This window comes from Streptopelia decaocto (genome assembly GCF_964273445.1).
Source record: "Streptopelia decaocto genome assembly, chromosome: 1".
In the NCBI taxonomy this organism is placed as follows: domain Eukaryota; kingdom Metazoa; phylum Chordata; class Aves; order Columbiformes; family Columbidae; genus Streptopelia; species Streptopelia decaocto.
The window spans coordinates 80,142,897-80,163,146 of NC_138663.1; the positions used below are offsets into that span (position 1 = coordinate 80,142,897).

The 20,250-nt window shown below is 38.3% G+C and overlaps 1 protein-coding gene across 3 annotated transcripts in view; it reads right to left on the reverse strand.

Moving 5' to 3' along the window:
• The window catches only part of PIK3C2G (phosphatidylinositol-4-phosphate 3-kinase catalytic subunit type 2 gamma), a 255,904-nt gene that overhangs the window by 211,103 nt on the left and 24,551 nt on the right, over window positions 1-20,250 (reverse strand). For all 3 annotated transcript variants that reach the window (XR_014184867.1, XM_082061159.1, XM_082061158.1), the window contains exons 7-9: window positions 14,313-14,415; window positions 8,215-8,285; window positions 2,092-2,155 (exon numbers count right to left, since the gene is read on the reverse strand). Coding sequence is in view for 2 of the 3 variants with exons in the window: in XM_082061159.1 (XP_081917285.1) it covers window positions 2,092-2,155; window positions 8,215-8,285; window positions 14,313-14,415 (238 nt within the window). In the remaining variant the exon portion in view is untranslated. The remainder of the gene's footprint in view (window positions 1-2,091; window positions 2,156-8,214; window positions 8,286-14,312; window positions 14,416-20,250) is intronic.

Below are 20,250 nucleotides of genomic sequence, written 5' to 3' on the forward strand. Positions count from 1 at the left end.
TAAATTTTCAATTTATTGGTCATTACTAATGATAATGACAGTGGGCTTTTCACATAAGCGAGAAGCATTGGTATCTCCAAGGCTTTTTAACAGACAGCCTTAAATGAGTAAAGTTGGGAGGAAGCAGATAAATGTGGGGGGAAAAAAAAAAAAAAAGTGAAAATCAACATAATCATTCCCATGTAACCATGTGATGGGGGCAGTTATAAAGATCCCAATTTTAACCCTTCTTAAAGGAATCTAACTAGATGTTAGAGAAAATAAGTAAACAAGGAGTCAACCAGCAAATAAAGGGCTGTCATTTTTTTTTCTTTACTACATATTTATGACTATAACTTTTTATACTACAGCTCCATAATTTTAGTTTTAATTATTATAGGTTGGAAAAAGCCCCATTCACTCTGGTGCCTCCAAACAAAAACATCTGACACCTATGTCATTGACTTGAAATCCCATTCTTTTAACCAATTCATATGAGCTTTATTGAGTGTCTCTGTGTAGACAAGACCCTGTTAAAAAATAAAATATTGAGAAATTTAGCTCTAGAGCAACACATGCCTATTTGTTGCATAGCATGAATATTTGAAAAATGTCCTGTCTTCCCTTTATAAAAAGTTAATGATCTCAAGTAATTGCTTACTCAAGGTAAAAATCCTTAGCAAAAATAAATTTAAGAGTGCTTCATTATAGGTTTGAGGAATATCTACAGACCATCAGTTGCAGAGGGTGGATTGTAATGCCTCATTAATGTTGAGATTATAGCTTCCTTTGAATTTGGAATCTTCTTACTTTAGGCCCTAAAATTTCAAGTAAGTGTAACTACACTGATGGGTCTACTTCAGTAAATAAATACATATGCACATTTGAATTTAGGGACCTCAATTTTCCAAATGGTTATGACTGCATCACATTTTATACACTAAATAGTCCCCTTTGAGAAGTTGCTTACAAAGTAAAGTTCAGTGAATGCCTACCCACACAGTATCAAAACTAGAGCTTTACTTTTTAGCTAGGCACAGCTCAACAGCTTTTGAATTTCTATGCATTTTGCAAAAGAAAAGTGTCAAATACTTACATTAAAATGTAGAATAATTTTATGCACATTTATTTACATATATTAATATATATTTAGATATCCATGTACATGTCTGTATGCATATGTGAATTTGTATATGTGTATATCTTCATTTATATATTTGTTTAATGTATACACACTTGTATGTATGTATGTTTTCTGGCTATTTAAACAGAAATAACCATGGATCAAGAATATCCAGAAAGATAAAAATCTAGAGTTAAATACAGGTGACAGATTTCTGAAACAAAGTAAGAATTCTAAGTTTTAAATATATTTCAAAGAAATTAATACTTCAGCATAATGAGTTATAACTCTAGAAGGGAATCACTGGAATATCTTCACATTACATCAGCATTTTTTTATTTTGCTAATATACTTCATTTTCCTTCTAGTTCCAAACCCTAGAAAGTCAGTTAGCATGACAACCTGAAACTCAGACAAAAATAGCCATTTGTTTTCTTCCAAGCTATCACTCAAATATGCATTTGTCCTTTACACAACTGTCCTTAAAACATTAGTTAGCAAAGAAGGTTACCTAAGAGATTTTTTTCCTTCAGGCATATAACATTCAATTGGCAGCCCACAATACTTTAAAATAAAGCTCTTACAAGTTTTGCTGCCTAAACTTAATCGTGCAAAGTATCGCATGCTTGAATATATATCCTAGATACGTAATCTTGTGGGTTCGCAAAATCAGGGACAGATTTTGCAGATACATACAGTGTATTATACACCTACTAATTCCAAATATTATACTGCCAACCCAAATTATCCTGGTTCTATTTACAGGTTCCTTGACACTTAGAAACAGTCGCCTTTGATATTTTTAATTTGTAACACTTTGTTCCTAATCTAAAGCCAAGTTTCATTAAGAGAATTTATATCTTTTCAAAGTCAGGTTAAACATCCTTAATTAAAAGCCTTCATTAATTGCATTTGAGACAGATTAATAATTAGATGCCTTTCACATAGAATTTAATCCTTTTCTGGTGTAACGAACTGAGAATAAATACCTCATTTTGAAATAGATATTCCACTTGACTTCTATATTTCATAATAACAGAAACAAGGTTTTGCCTGGAAATCAAAATAAAGAGAAGACATCAGGTTAATAACAACTGGATAAAGAGAACAAGTTTCATGTTTTTCTAACATTCCATAGATTGGGAATAGTTTAATTGACAGTGATTTTATGTTAGTATAAATACAAGTGCTTATGTATACATCATGTAATTCTGCCTGGATCTCCATGGGGTTTTAGTAGTAATTTGCCACAAACCATAGATACAAAAACCTTGTACTTATACCTGGAGGATACACATTGCCCAAGTGAAAGAACTCCACTAAGCAATTTGCTATTTCACTGTCTCCTGAACTCCAAATCCCATTTATTTTACTCTTGAAGGTTAAGCAAGTGCTTAAATATTACCTTGAAAAAGGATGGACTTTAATACATGCTACAATGCCTTGTTTCTCAATTGCGTCACAGACTAAAGCTGTAGAGAATCAGGCAAAACTTCTAAAAACATCTGGAAAAGCTCTAAGTTTCAAAAGTGCACACCGAGTCTCTATTATCAAACTGTATATTATAAAAAGGGACACCATTACTACATAATTCATTAAAATTATTTGCTTACAGTTCTCAAGTTAACGTGTTCAGACTGTTCAGCAACTACCTTTTCCATAGTATTACCTAAGCTACGAATTTGTTTTACTCCTGTAGATAGACATATACCACTCTGTAGCCCCATGCCTTTGTCATGCTACAGAAGCTATCACAAAGTTGGTACAGGCAGACAGCTGTGCCTCAGCAGAGCTTCACTAAATTAATTAGGATTTTGAACAGGAGTATACAGCTCTCTACACTGAACTCCAGGACAGAAGCTTCGGCTGTAAATCTCACCATTTCAGAACCACAGGCTCTAAGTATTAGCCTCAACACATAACCACAAGAGTTTGGCTTTTAAGAAGCATTTGTGTAACTTTCTGTGTTTCAAGCACTGTAAAGTTTTAGCTGTCATTTATCTGCAAGTTGGAACAAAACAAATAAGGTGCCTATGAGACCATGGCTAAGGTTGTTACACACAGGAATGTACCTTCCTTTTCCTTTGGCAGCCTCCTCTGTAGGGTCAGATCTTCAGGAAAGGGTATGGAAACCTTCATTCACACTTCCACACCCTGTCTAGCCTACAGATTCACAAAACAGACACCTTATTGCTTGGATGGTATTTAGTGGTAGGGTTTGCATGTTGCTACGGTTTGCATGCACTTTTATGAAAAAGCAGAAATCTCAATTTGTATTCTTTCTTCGATGTTTACTTGGTTTATCACTTTACCCTTTAATTTTTTTTTTTTCCCCCTCATATTTCCCATTGACTCTTTGTATTAGCACTCTCTCTCTTCAGAAGTCTTAGAAGGAGTTTCCTCCCTTTCACTGTTTGGTAGCTGAAAGTCACAAAAGTATTTTGATTGCTTCAGAGCAAATGGACGGTTGTTTACAGAGTAATTGTGTGTGTCCTCACATATCTCAGTTGGGCTAACTAAGCGATCAGAGATCAGGGTTGCAACTATAGTCCAAAGTACAGGTTTCATGGTATGTGGTTAGACTTTCATTATATATATTGTATGTCGAAAGAAGGAAAGAGAGTCGTTGCACTGAAATCATCATAAAGAACAGAGGAATGCTAGGTGGCCTTCCCTGTGCTAATCCCAGAGTGCATTTTCCCATAGATGCCTACTGTTCACTTCCTCCCACAGATGGTTTTGCCTTTACAGTTTTTTATTTCCAATCTGCAGTAGCCTTATCTAGCCAGGCAGTTTGTGTGTTGAGTAGCTGTCTGGCAATTCCTCCTGTAATCCTGTTAAATCATAGCTAATACAAGTTGTCACTCTTTTTGACCAAGTCTCCAGGCATAACATCTTTTTCATATGTTACCCAGCTCAAAAGTAGTTCTGAACATGTGAGCTTGCCTGGTTGCCATGACGCAAGGTACAGGTAAGCATGTTTATTAGCATGCTTTGCCTAAACGCAGGCTTCAGAATAATTTCATAAGTCATAATACTAGTTCCAAAAATTAGCATATTTTCCATCAGCTTATTCTACCCTAGAGAATTTTCTGTATAAAGGAGACATATTTTTACATAATTAATAGGAAACAAATCCAGCAACTTGTACCAATGATCAAAATACTTCTATTAATGCTATCCTGAATCTCTGGCGGCTAGATAACTAATAATACCCATATGTTATTGCACAGACATACCTCATACTAACTAATACAACTCTGATAGCTGGGTATAAATGTGGCAATGCTAACCAACCCACGAACATTCGGTGTTTCTTTGACATTTAGGAAATTTTTGGAGCTGGAAGGGAAGGGAGAAAAGAAAGAGAGTACAAACAACTTGAGAGAGTCATTCTTAGATCCCAGCTGGTCTATATGGGAGGAAGAAGACAAGTATATAACATACAGTTACAGCATTCATTTTTCAGTTTCCTGGCAGCAGCACCTACAGTGCAGCAAAGCTAGGTTTCCTTTCTAAAATGCTGTTTATCACTGTGCTGCATAACTAAGCTGTGCCCAACTGCATGGATCAGAGTAGTTATCATGTTATAACTACTATCACTTCAGTGTCAGAGATTATGGGCCAATAGACTCCAGTTCTTCCTATGTGCTCATTGACTTACATCATGTTTGATTTTCAAGCTATGAAAATCAGCGCGTGAAGTGATGTAGGGGCTGCCACTTTTACTCGTTCAGATTTCCTGTGAGAAAGAATCTGATTATTTCACAGGTAAGATTCCAGTTAATTCTTTTTACTTCATGTCAAGCCAGTTCAAACAGTTCTTTTTTCTTCTCTGTTGGATCTAACCAGACTGAGCATCTCAATCTATATGTTCTCCAGAACACAAATGTTTGTGTGCTACAATCAGAAATGTAAATACAGCACATGCAGGCAACCCTAAGCATTATTTTATTTAGCTAATCTAAATACTGACAGCTGTGAAGACACAGCAATATGGGAAAGTAATCTGCTGGCCTTCCCAGGTGCCAGGCACATTTGCACAGCCTGTGTTGAGCCTATGATACTGCATCTCCATTCCACTGTATCCATCTACTCCATCTCTATTAAGGCCTAGCTAGATACAGAACTGAAGAATTAAAACATGTTATAAAGGATAAGTTAACACTGCCAAAGAAGTTCGCTACAGGGAGTGATTTTTTGATCCTTAAGTTAAGGAGTGCATGAAGACTTGTGTTCACAATATTGGAGTAGCCACAGTTAGATAGAACCAGCTGTGCACCCTGCACAGCACCAAGTAGAAGCTTACTCCAGGCCCCCCACAGTGCTGCTAAGACATGTAGAGGTTTTTATTCCCAAAAAAGTGGGGGGTCACTCCAAAATGCCCAACATAACAGGAGGCAGTGGTCAGTCCTGGATCCAGTATTGTTTAATATCTTTCTTAATGACCTGGATGATTGGGCAGAGTGTACCCTCAGCAAGTTTGCTGATGACAAAAATCTGAGAAGAGGGTTGGTACACCAAAACGTTATACTGCCATCCAGAGGGTTGTCAACAGGTTGGAGAAATGGGCTAACAGGAACCTCATGAAGTGCAGCAAAAGGAAGTGCAAAGCCCTACACCTGAGGAAGAATAACCCCATGCACCAGTACATGTTGGGGGCTGACTGTCTGGAAAGTGGCTTTGCAGAAAAGGACCCGGGCCAGTCCTTGTGGACAGCAAGCAGAACATGAACGAGCAATGTGCCCTTGCAGCAAAAAAGGCTAAATGTGGCTAAACATATCCCAGGCTGCATTAAGAGAGGCATTATCAGCAGGCTGAGGGAACTGATCCTTGCCCAGGATGGTGAGGCCATAGTTGGGACTACTGTGTCCAGTTCTGGGCTCCTCAGTACAAGAGAGACATGGAGGTACTGGAGAGAGTCCAGCAAAGGGCCGCTAAGATGATGAAGGGACTGGAGACTGGGAAAAACTGAGAGCTGGGACTGTTTAACCTAGAGAAGAGTTCAGGCGGGGATGTTCTTGATGTATATAAAAATCTGAAGGGAGAGTGCAAAGATGATGGAGCCAGGCTCTCTTCAGTGGTGCCACGTGACAGGACAAGTGGCAATGGGCGCAAAATGAAATAGAGGAGGTACCGACAGTGACTGAGCGCTGGCACAAGTTGCCCAGAGAGGTTGCGGAATCTTCCTCCAAGATATTCAGAAACCATCCACACATAGTCCTGGGTAATCCAGGCTGTGTCCAGACATTACTTGAGTGTTATACAAAGAAATAGCTGCTCTTGTCTGTTTTGAATCTGCTACTTTCACTTCATGCTCCTTTTATCCTGCATTAGAAGGTACAGTAAATGATCCTTTCCTGCAGACATTCTCTGTGCTCCTCAGTTTCATAGACTTGTCATCTAAAATACCCATCTTTTATTATCTCTTCATCAGGGTGAAGAATATTGTTACTTATTTATTTCTCATGAGGAAGGCATTTCATTCCTCTGAACATCTTTGCTGCCTTCCTCTTCACTTTTCAACTAATACATTATATTTGAAATGGGAGAAGCAGAACTGACATCCAAATTCAAGATAAATGAACACCCGACACTGATATTGTGGCATAACATTGGCTTCCAGTTTTTCATTTCTTCCATAATAATTCCCCCCACCCCCTTTTTTTTTTTTTTTTTTTTTTGGCAGCTGCTGTGCACCAAACTGACATTCAGAACTATTTATTACAACCCCAAGAACTCATTCCTGGTGGTAAAAGTCAACTCAGAGCCTATGATTTCATATGTGAATTTAAGACAGTTTCCTTCCATCTAAATTTATCTTCTCCAAATTTTATCTGCCACTTCATCATACATTCAACTCAGCATTGTAAAATCCTTCTGCAAATCATCACAGGCAGCTCCTGTGCACATTATGGACAGCCAGCTTCTGTCACTTACCTGTTACCTCTTTTTTTCTCAGATAAGTTAGAAATGCAATTGAGAGCACAGGGTCTGACCACAGATCTTTCTGGGTCATCACTGATGGAAAATGTTTTCTCCTACCCATCAACAATCCATGGGACAAGCTGAAATAGTGATCAAACACAGTTCAAGCTTTTACTTTTTCAATATTTACTGAACTTGTGGTTGAAGAAAGAAATTATTTATTGCCTATGCTATCAGTTATTCATTGCCCTACAGTATCAGAGGAAATTTTGTGGACCACAGTTGATTTGCAGCTCAACATCTTTTATCACATATCCCCTTTGAAAACTCTCTTTGCTGTGGAAAAGGCCACACACTTTACATCACAAGAAATAAAAGTCAATAAGTGGTGTCTGTATAGACTGGACGATTGGTTTGATCTCTTTATAGCAAGGACCAGAATGGAAATTTGAGCTGTGCTCCTAGCAAACGAGATGGGTCCTCAGTAAGCAACAGATATTCCCTTCAACAAGTCACTACCTCTCTGTTTTCCTCAATTTCTGAAATGGCAGGTGTGGCATTTACCATTCTTGGCAAAGCACTTTACAACACATTGATGAAAAACATTACAAAAAGTGTTAACAGCTTATTTATCTAAGTGCATGAAATGGAACATAATGAAAGTTGAATGAGGAATCTATCTCATTTAGTGCTTGTCCATGGTAGGTTAGCTTTAGAGTCAGATGCACTTTGAGTGCCAAGTAAAAACTTGTAATAGCCAGCCTCCATTAAAAAAATAGAACAAAACAAAACATCACTCAACTGTGAAAACACAGGCCTAATGAAGAGCATATCTGTTATTTTTACAGTATTTACTCTTGAAAATTCTCTAAGAGCAACATACACATGAAAATTATGACTCCTTCAATCCTGGGAATCTTCGGGAAACATGAAAGCTCTAATAAAACCTTCAATGACATGAAAGGGAGCATATAGGGAAAAATTATACAGATCTAGAAATGACTGTTGATTTTTGTTAAACAATCAATAAGTTCTGAAAATAGGGGCCTCAAACACTGAACCAATTTTCTTTCGCTTTGGCATCATTCCTGTCCCTGGTAGGTCGTTGTTCTTTGAAGCCAGGAGGCTCACTACAAATATGAACAATTACAAACAGAAATACTGTTAAATACCGGTGTTCTTACCGAATCAGTCTCCAGACACAAGTGCCTTCTAACAGCTGATTCACACTGAACCGTCTCTGGTCATCCTCAATCTGTGGAAGAGAAGCATATAGTGGGATTCTAATAGGAAGAATGTATGTTGGAGAGGTTTCCTTCGTATTTTCCAAAGCCAGCATGTTCTTTTAGGAACTCTCAGAGCATTCAGGATGTTTTGGTCTGAAATTTTGTTTGGTGAATCTCTCTCATGTTACACTGGGTTGTGCTCTACAGGAGGCCAAACCAGATTGTCACAGTAGTTCTTTCTAGCTACATACAGATTCAGACTATAGCCAGGCCTTGGTAGACTCTGCCTCTGCTTTCTCGTTACAGGCAGCAGAAGGCACCCTTTCACAATGTCAATATATGCTAATAGTGATGCAGAAATCAGTTTACATCCAGAGCCTCTCTGCTGCCTTCTTTCCTGAGAGACCAGAATGGAGAACATCTGTACCATCCTTTGCGACCCCTCTGAAGGAACTCCTCTCAGTGAAGAGTCATGGAGATGATCAAGGCACTTAAGCATTTTTTGTATGAGAGGTGAGGCTAAGCTGGGGCTGTTCAGTCTGGAGAAAGGAAAGCTCAAGGGGAATCTTATCAATGCGTAAAAATATCTGATGGGAAATAATGAAGATAAGGGAGCCAGTCTCTTTTCAGTAGTGCTTACTGACAGGACAAGAGGCAAAAGGCACAAATAAGAACACATGAAACTCCACCTTAACACAAGTTAAAAAAAATATATATATATTGCGAAGGCAGTCAAATACAAGAAGAAGTTGCCCTGACAGGTTGTGGAGTAGTTTTGAATATCTACTGAGATATTCAAAACTTGACCATACATGGTCTGGGACAACCTGCTCCAGCTCAACCTCCTTGAGCAGAGGGATTGGACTAAATGATCCAATGAGGTCCCTTCCAGCCTAAACAATTCTGTGATTTTGCCTTATTTGACACATTGGGAACAGACTTGGTCAACACATTCAGATACAGTCTTTTCTCCAGCCCCATGAATTGTCTAAGCTGTGCCTTTGATGCCTCAACTCCTCCTACCCTTTGGAGGTAGCTCAGCCCATGCTAGGCATGTACCACCAGCTTGCAGACACCACCATGTCCTGAAAATTCTGCTCTTTTCCTGACTCATGTTTGAGCCCATATCCCTATAACTCATAGGGAAAAGTTACTGAATGGCTTGTGACAAGCATGACCCCAAATTCAGTGGTCAAGGATACTAAAGATATTTCTGAACAGGTAAAACCCTGAGAGGTTTTACATAAGCATCTAGTGATGAACTTCTGTTTCAATAGTGGCTGGGGCAGATGCCAGACAGTATTCTTCTTAGTATCTCTAGAAATGCAAATAATGGCTGAGACAGACACAACTTGGGCAAGCAGGCTACGGCTTATTTACATGTGTATCCATCTAAAACATTTGTATGCTCAAAGGTGAAGCAGAGGACAGAAATTATATCTGGCCAAGGATATAGAAGAATCTGAAAGGTGACTCCATTTTAGCCTGGACTACATTAATGAAACTTTGAGGTTCCTTGTGAAGGGAAGACAAAATGGTTTAACATTAAGCAAAACACTTCAGCAAGAAAAAAAATCTTCTGTTCATCTTTTTCTTTTAACTTTCATACAATAAAATAATAGATTTTTTAAAAAGTAAACAACATAATCCAACAGTGATGAACTATGATTTATGATTTCTACCCCCCTTGAACAGAATTTGAAAGAAATTTGCATTTCCTAAAAGAAAAATAACAATTCTTTTACTTGCTTGGCTAAAAAAGCCTTTTCCAAATATTTTGAATGTTAGTGAATTCAGATCTTGAAAGCTTGTTCAGAATAAGATGAAAACACTAGCATTTTTTTTCTAGTTAATTGAAGTATAGTAGTGGTCTAAAGCTAGCATTCCTGAGCAACTTGCGTCTCTGCTATGGTTGGATTCAATTTAAATATGTTAATTGACATCTGAATTAATTCACACTAATTCTCCTTTAGATCACTATATAGAGATTTGGCAATAGCATCATTTAAGGAGCAGGATCTTGCTGAGCTAGATACGTTACAGATGTTCTGTAAAGAATTCCCATATGGAGCGCTACTATCTCTTTTATCACATAGTGGCAATAAGTGAAAGATTAATCAGATGAATGAAATGGAAGGGGGTGAAGGTAGGAAAAGCATTTTCATGCATTAAGCCTTGAATGGATGTGTCTTAGCACTAACTCCACTTTGTCCGGGCATTTGCTTTTACATAATACAAACACCTGTGTTCCTTATCTCAGTGTATTGGCAGGAGAGTGCTAAATGTTATTATAGAGCAGAAGACAGGATAAGTATTTGGGGGTTAAGGGATGCATTTGAGAGTAGATGGTCTTATTTCAGCTGATTTTGCAATCTGCCTCTGAACCCCACTGAGTTGCTCCTATAAAAATGACTACAAGACATACAAAACCAGGTTATGTAGCACTAGTTGTGCTACATATGGCTCTTACCTAATAACTGCTGGTTTTGTTCACAACTTACGTCTTCTGTCCATACTGCACCCTAAGGGGTGGAGCACCTGACCTCTGACAGCTATCATGCTGCTTCAATGAACGCTAGAGGATGGGTATAACATCTCAAGCCTTAAGAACATCTTGGAGTGCTACCATAATTAGAAGCATTCATTCATTCCAAGAAGGAAATAACATCAATCACTCTAGAGTTGCTTGCTATAATATCACTATCTGATTTTGCTTCTTCTAGACAGAGCAATAGTGAATCACGTCCACCTTGAATCTCAGCAGATCATTCCCCCCCTTTTTCTTTAATTATTTTAAAAATCACATCACCCTATAGACAAGTAGTGTACATGTTCTGCAAAATCCACTCTGCATTTTTATAATATCTCTGCATGTTCAGCTGTCACACTGCCACCTCTGGAGACCTTACAAATAGCAGAGCACATCTAAACTGAGCAATCAAAGGGGCAAGGCTTGAGCTACAGAACGAGACTGATAAATGACAAACTTCCTCATTGATCTCTTACACTGACAGGACCAGAGCGCCAGAGCACAGGGAACCATGAACAATGTGACACAGACTGAAGGAGGGAGCCCTGAAGCTTAGAGAGAAATTAGATAGGTGTGATTGATAGGAACCCAGAAAGCTTGAGGGGATCTGATGGACTAGGGCAAAAGAGGTGGGTGTTTGTGAATTATTTAGCACCTGAATACATATGGGTGATTATTATATAGAAGAGCTGTCAAGATATGAATATGTTTCTGTGAAACTAGTTAAACTACAAGTTTAGTGGAGACTTCTATAAAGTAACATATTACAAAGTTCAAAATTTGGAAAGATGCTACCCACAAGTGAGCACAGATTAACACACAAAAATAAACAGTAGCTGTGTATGCACACAACTGTTTGAAATAGCTAAAAAATCTTAAAACTCTCAAAGTTTGTTCCTTTAAAAAAAAAAAAGGCACTTTTTTCACATCTTTTTATATGAATTCTGAGGGATGGAAATTTACTTTCTATAAACCACCTCTAAGTCTATGACTTTCAAATACATTCTATGACCAAAGCCACAAGTTTCAGAGAACAGCAGCAACAAATTTGACTGTGAGCTCAGTGCAGACTACCCTCAGATTCTTGAATTCAGTGTAGCTGGAGCAGGTTTCAGTAGATCCAAAGAGATCTACAGAATGGGGTCCAGAGTGAAAGTTGCACCAGAGGAGGTTTAAAATGAATACTGGGAAAAAATTCTTCACAGAAAGGGTTGTCAGGCATTGGAACAGGCTGCCCACGGAAGTGGTAAAGTCACCATCCCTGGAGGTGTTTAAAAGGTGTTTAGACAAGGTTCTTAAGGACATGGTTTAGTGCTAGAGTTAGGTTAGGTTATAGATAGACTTGATGTTCCTGAGGGTCTCTTCCAACTGAAATGATTCTATGATTCCATGAAAGGAAACACTGAAGCTTTCAATGCACCACAGTCTGCATCTCCTTCGTCAGGTTTTGTCTGCTCCTGACAGACTTGCTGGTGCTCCTGCCTGCAAGCAGAACCTCTCCAACATGAGAGCTCTGTCACAAGCATGCCCTGGAGCTGGGGGAAAATTCTGGGTCTATGACTTACGCCAGCACAAGAGCTGCTCATGTTCTTTGCTATTATTAGTAACTTAAAATAACTTCATGGCCTGAAGCTTTCAGAGCCGTGTCAGTTACCATAAAGAGGTGATCAATAATTCACTTGAAGATATCTTAAAATGCCATCCTTCCTGGCTAAACCCTATTGTAGGTTATTAATTATAGTTTCACAAATTCTTTGAGACAATAAATGTTTTCTAATGGTCTGAACAATGCTAATTTGTCTTCCAGCTTGTTAGTTACCTGCCTGAAAGACTATTTTTGTTTGTTTGTAATCATTCTACCAGGTAATTCTAACCAATTCTGAAATGTGAAACATTGAGAGATGCTCGGTCTCTGCTCCTGGCCTCCATAGTGCATTGAAGTATATTAAACCTCATTTAGACCTGTCAAACTGCAGAGTTGAAGGAGACTTTGAGGATATTAATAGAACATGAAGCGTTTCACAGTAGCACAGTTTCAAGGGATATTTAAACGCAAGAAAATACTCCCTTCTATTTGAGGTACTACACAGTCCCTCTAAAACGTCACAAGCATTTAAATAATGGAAAAAAGACCCCACCTTCTTGTCACGATGGACCATTGACTTTTCTTCTCAGTGATTATACTCAGAATGTTAACACTTAACTCATTATGCCTGGTAAAATGCTAACACCATTAACACCGGTATGTATGGAGATAAGAACGTTTTTGAACTTCCAGGAAATATCTCTTGCTGGCTGCTTTAGTCCAAAAATCCCTCTCTGAAAGCAAGTGAGGCTCTTGTTAGAAAGCCATAGGTATTCATTGCTGCTTCTCCACTGCAAAGATTCATGCTTTACCCAGGTAATTAGAGTGTGGGGAGAACTCATACAAAATGGGTTTCTTGGATAGGAGCACTCACTGGAAAAGATATCTGGATAAAGGTTTCTGCTTCTACACTGTACTACTGCGCATTTCTCTCTAAACATCACCCAGCCACTAGGAATTTAACATTCCTGACCCACTAGAACTTGTGGAATTTGTGCTTAAGAGTCACCTCTTAAAGACCCCCAAGGTTAAAATACAGAGTAGGGCAGGTGCAGAGTCAAAACAAACCTAGCAGTCATTATTCAGTATTATTGTGACCCATGTACACTGGCCCATCATTTGACAAGAGAATTACTGGATACCCTCCACATTCATTGTCATTCTCAAGGTTTCAGTGTGTGGAGGAAAATGTGGAAGATGTAGAATTCTCACTCCTGACAACAGAAGCTCTTTGGCTAGACTGTATAAAACTCAGCTTTGATATGTTGCTGTATCATTAAGATAATCTTATGTTCTCTGTATAAGCTTTGTTTGGGAGTTTAGTAGGAATCTAGTATGTTGACAATTCAGATCTTAAAAGGCTTTTGTTCAAGAGTGTTAAGGCTGATAAATCTCATGTCTCACAAAACCAAAATCAAATTAAAGGTCACCCGCTTCCTTGTAACTGATAATTTCTGCATGTCTAAAAACAAGCACACACACACACACAGACAAACATGCCTCACACATGCACAAACACACCAGCCTACCCTGGTTTTCAGTGATAAAACCAAGAATCCAGATCTAATTGATTTTACACAGAACTTTGAGTGGTTTTGAGCATTATCTTTCAAAACATAGGAAGGCCAATCAAAAATACTAATCTTCTGACCATCTAAAATAAATAGCAATAAATTTTGAGAAAACTGATCATTTTATTTCTAAAAATATAAGTTTTGGTCTTTTTCAGTTGCGTGTTCTCTACAGTAACTCACTAGATACAAGTACAGGAGCAAAGCAGAGATGTTCCCCAGTATGTTTCAACTGGAGTTCTGCAATAATATATGGATTCTCAGGAACACAAATAATTTTGATTATTCCTGCAGGTTGCTACATAAAAGGATTAGTGGAATTTTATTCTTTCAGGGATACTGCAAGAAAGAAAAGAATAAGATAACATACCGTGCGAGCCAAATTTTGCTTCAAATTACTAGTGTTGTGTAGTCGAAGCTGAATGCAGGTGGTTGCCTTGCGAAGAGTTTCATGGCTGCCCAAAGTATGATTACTACAGTTTGGGAAGGAAAAAAAAAAAGTTACCTCTGCTTGCCACTTTGCCACTTCCTTCTTTTTCACCTCTCCCCTTCTCCTAAAAGCACCGGTGGACTAAATTCTAAGTGCAAAGCAGGTTGAATAATATAAAATCTGTACTAGGCACCTACTTCTGTGAAAACTGATGGAGTTTGGTTCTGGTATATTTCCTGGTGAAACAATTTGAGAATAATTGCTTACTTGTATCTATAACCATTAACTACTGTAACAGAACAACAATGAAACACAGAAAGAACATCCTAAACAAACTGCACATGCTCCCTTGAGATTATTCATGCATATTTTTCAAACCCAAATTATTGCAATTTATACAAAGCATCTTGGTTTTGAATGCACCACTGCAGAATGACTTGCAGTGTTTGATACCCAACTTGAAAATCAAATATTAACTACAAGTCTGAAAATCACGCACATTAAGACAGATGGCCCTTGATTCTCAAAGAAAGCAAAGTTCTCACCCTGTGCAGCTCACATAGATGGTTAAAGCAACTGTGAGTCAGTCTTCTCCTTCTCAAATCATATGTCAGCTAAGGTCAGATGAAAAGCTCTACTCAGCTGGAGTGGTTCCTACCAACTACTGTGATGGTCAAGGATAATCTAGACCTCCAGGAAAAGGGAACTGCTTGTTCTTATTTGCCTCTTCAGAGTAGTTGCTAGTCTACTTATCACTCTCGGCAACTTCTTCTAAGCCCTAGTTTATCACTCTCTTAAAATTACTTGGAACAAAAATAATCTCAGCCTTTCCATTCCATTTTTTGTCTTAATCATGTGAAATAATGCAAAACTTATTTCAGAATTAAGGCAAACTTTTTTGTTTGTTTGTTTTTACATTAAAAAAAATCCTTTGGGGATAAATAGGCAGGAAAAATGACACTGATTTTTGCAAAGGCAAATTTATCACCAAAAAAAGTTAACATGCATCATCAGTTACAACTCTAGTGTGTGTTCAACTAGATTAGTGTTGCTTTTTTCAAGCCTTCAGCCATACAAGCACCAAAAGGGGAAACCTACCTAAAAGGGCTTTTGATGGAATGTGAATAAAACTAGCTGGATTTAGTTTAAAAAAACCTGTTGCACTATGAATAAGTCATGGAAAGTGTTCTGCACCAGCCTACACTGTAAGTGTAGATATAGGATTTTTACATTTCTATTTTAAACATATACATCACAGAGGACAAACCCATTTCAACATGACATAGCAAGTACCTAAAGCAAGGTCCTCTGATAGTGTTTCCATACATTTGCAAAATTCCTTGATTTTAAGAGCATAAAGTACAGATGTAAGAGTGAGAGAAGTTAACATCAACACAGGGAAATACCTATACTGGTGGAAAGCAGATCACTGTTAAGCCTCAGCCGTTTTCTAAACCCTTTAGAAGCAAAAATCCAAGTGTGTTGGATTCCCCAAGCAACTGATTCCGAGTTCCTGGGACTGCACCAACACAGAGATTCTCTTCTATTGCTCCTCAGCTCATGTCTGTGTTGTTTCTACCCATGTGTGTCCTGAAACTTCTTCCTCTCCTCATTTCACCCAATCACGTCCGCCTTGTTACTAATGATGAAGTCTCCCATGATCCTTTCATCCTTTAGAACTGTCTCACACCTGTTTGTTTTTACTTTTTACCCAAGCATTATTCCTGCTCTTTCCATTCTGCCTTACCTTCAACCTTAGGACTGGTGTTGTAAGAAGAAAATTATAAAGAAGCACATCTATGAGTCCTGAGTCACTTTTTGCAGTTTACTCCAGTATACAGATTCCTATTGCAACACCTACATTGCACCACGCTGATGGCAGAAGTCAGTATATCTATACCAACAGAGAGGAGCATTCTGCTAATATAAGTTGGTACAGCCATACCCTCCTCTGTAGTTACTTTTGCCAGTATAACTAGTCCACATCATCATGCTTACAGGCAAAACAAGCTACACCAACAGAGGTTGAACTTCGTGGTTATAACTACATTTAGCACTAGTGGTTTTTGTTAGCTCTGCTGTGTCAGGCAGATGTTTTACGTCAATAAATCCTTTATTGACATAGCAATGCTGCTTCAAACATTGCAGTCAGAAGTACTGGCCACACAGTTGAATTAATGAGTGGATTTCATTTGCACAAATACAAAGAGAAAAGTTTTGACAGGTACTGTGGCACAAGAGACTAGACAAAATGGATTAATGCCTCAATAAAATAATGTGGAAACCTGCTCTAGATGACAAGTGAACTATAAGAAACAAAGGCATAGCTTTGACATAGATTGACAGACTAGCCTTTAGCCATATGCCAGGCTGTAACACACTCTTCAGATCTGCTGCTGTATCTATACTACTAAGATAAAGTTAATATAGTCCCCTTCGGAATATGGCATAATTACTAGTAACTGGTTTACAGCATTCTGAGCTCTGTGAAGGAAACACAAATAAAAAAGCACAACATTATTAACTCAACAGTTTTCCCCCTATTTTCTGCTGGAATTACTATGTGGAGAATACTGTTTTGATCAGAATGCCATGACAAAAGCATAAAGTAAAAGGCAGTCTTTGTCTTTAAGAGACAAGGTAATAAAATGGTCAAAGTAAAGTGACTTGCCTGTGGTCCCACATCATATCAGAAGCAGAGAAAGGGAAAAATCCCTCAGCCTCTTGAGAATCTCTCACCACTAGATGATTTGGTTACCCACATCAAGGTTCTCTGATGTACTACAAACTCCAAATCCTAATGTAGTTCAATCAGACTTTTTTTTCTTTTTTTTTTTTTTTTTAAAAAAAAAGGACTCAGTTGAACAGCATCTCTGAACGAGAAACTTAAGCTACAGTGACAAGAGAAAATGAATTTATTTTTTTTTAAAAGAACATATTCATCCAAAAGGTGCTTGCTTCTTATGATCCCAATCTGCATGAACATAACTCTGCCCAGTGTATAATTAATAGTTTAAATTTCACTTTGAGTGAAAACCAATTCCTATTTAGATGTCAGTTCTCACAGAATAGAATTAGTAATGAAAATAATGTCATCAATAAGGTCACAGGCAAGCATGTGAGCATAAATGATAAGCATTTAGACTTTTCTATTCCATACCCCTGCTCACTCTGTTGGCTAAACTGCAAAGCAGTAATCAGTAAGTATGCAAATTACACTGTGGTAGAGTGTGGATGGAACTAAAAATACATATGAAAAGATCCTTTACAAAATCTGATGCCTTGAAAAAAAAAAAAGGCATGTTTAGAAATAAAGCTTATAAATACCCTTGGACTACATTCCTTTGCTGGATCTGCATTACTGCAACCTCTTGCTAACAGACAGATCGATTTAAAAAAAAAAAGCGGGGGGAGATGTGCTTTGTCTTATTAGGCATTTTAGGATGCTCTGGCCTGTAGCTCTAAAGGCAGAAAAGTCTAAATGAAGGATTGATTAATTGCTGTCACATGAGAAGGGTTGGTTTTGGCTTGCTTCTGGTATTGAGAGCTAGGAGTTATTTGACACAGGCTGTTTAACCCCAATTCAATTTATTTTTATATAACAACTTTCATGAAGGGTATCACAAAATCATTCTTAGGGGCACCCATTCTAAATCTAAGGAAAGACAGAGAACCGTGAGAGCAAGACTTAAGGGTAGATGGAGAAGGTTTGGATGACAGGAGGGTAAGGCAAATAATTTTTAGAAACAGCAGATGGTGCTCCAAGAAATAAAAGATGATCACGAACAGTGTAAGTGTAAGGGAATGGAGAGCACACGCGCAGCTGGAAAACCAAGAGAAGAAGGGTCTATGGATACGTATGAAAACCAGAAACTTCCATGAACAGTTATTAAAACTGATGACATAGATAAGGTTTTACTCCTCTATGCTTTCAAAGAGTCTCTGTCTTTCAGATGGGGTTATGCTTCCAGATGCACTGAACATCTCAGCAAGGAACTGCAGCAAATCAACTAGTGAAGTGACTTGTGCAGTTACTGATAGAGACAGAAGGGGCAGGGAAGGGTGACAATGTCTCCTGATAGCTTCTCCAGGTGCTGCAAGAAAAGGAAAGCCTAGGTAAAGGAAGAGAGAAAAGGAAGCTTAGGTAAAAAAAGAAAGCCTGCAGGTTAGGCCAAGGCCAGGATTCTTGATCAGTAAACAAAATGGAACTTAAAGACCAGAAACCAAATGAAACTCCCAATCAGAATTTCACAGGTGGATCTATTAACTATGGACTGACCTATAGCCTTCACGCAGCCTTCTGATGTTTTTTAAAATTTGGATATTCAAAATCTGATATTCTACTTGTGAGTCAGATAGGATGTGAAGCTCAAAGACATCTCCTCAGGAAGGAATAATGGATGATGAAATCTTGTGGTGTTGAGTGAAATGGTCATAAGCATCCAAGTATTTTTTCCCTGTCTCATTCAAAGGTAAATGGATTCCAGAAATCATCAAGTCTTTCAGGTGCTTCTGCAGGAAGCAGTGTGAAGTGCTCATTAACACAGTCCAATATAATAATAAAAGAGAGCTTTTGACACATCTTCAGAACATTGTCTGGTTCACTAAATCACTCTGGTCTAAGAGCAATTCATCATGTCACTGTCTCAGCTTCACTTGAGGGTTTTTGGATTACAGTGAAGCCAGAGCAGCACAGTATTTATCCCCTTTGCTGTCTCTAACTTGGGGAACTTCTACTGGAATTCATCCCTGAATTATTTCCAAATACTCTTTTGGGGAAGAGCTCTGGACAAGTACATCAAATCACTGTTAACAACAGCGGGAAGAAAGCAGTTTGCACTAAAAGATAGCACTAACATAGGAAAAATTTCACCCTGAGGCAACTCTGCAGGCCATGTTAAGCTACTCAAGGGATCGTTACCGTCTGGGGTTTCAAATTTCAGATACAGGACACTTATGAGGCGGCAGAGTAAAGGGAGCTGAAAGTACGGCATAGCATAGAGTTACGAGCTACTGAAGCCAGAAACGCAGCTCAGTGCTTTCTGCACAACAGTGAAGGCACAAAGCAAAAAAGCTGAGAACATTATTGACCTTGTTTCACTGCTAATGAGACGTGCAGAGGTTCTGCAAGTGCAGGAATTTAAACAGTCCACTATTGATGCGCTCTTCCCAATAGTGAAAATAAAACTGTTTAGAACATACTGTACACTGTACTGAAATGCACTCAGCTCACCCTCAATACAATGACTCATTATTTCCCTTTTCTTTAGCAATTAGTTTGAAATGAGGAGACTTGAAAAATTAAAAAAAAAAAAAAAAAGAAAAAAAAAGTGCCAGCCGTCTTATGTAATTAACAAATCCATGTATGACCTGATTATCTGCTCAGCAGTTCCAGCGCCATAATGCTTCACACAGTGCTCTGCTGTACCAGCTGCTGATTTATGGAGATTCGAACAAGAGTGGGCTCAGAAATGGCCAAGTCTCTATCTTTAGCTGCAAAGTATAATTCATAATAAACATCTGAACATTTGACCTGTAAGAGTAGAAGTGTCCAAGCTGGCTACAGAGCAAAGCTAATTTCCACAGTGTGACACTTGCTCTTGCAACTACATCACTTCCATTAATCAAGCTGACTTGCTTTGGGCTAGTTCAGGTAAACTTTACACTATACTGCAAATATGACTGCTTCAATTATAAAAATTTCCCTTTCAATTATAGACATATACTATTTTATCCAATTCATTTTTATATCCCTAACAGATGAGCTGTGATTCCTGCAGTGCCAGCCTAGCATGTTACCACAGAGAGCTGCCAGCTTCTCCCCTTCTGCTGAAAGTCACCATCCCCACAGCACAGCTGACAACAAGAGCCTGCACTT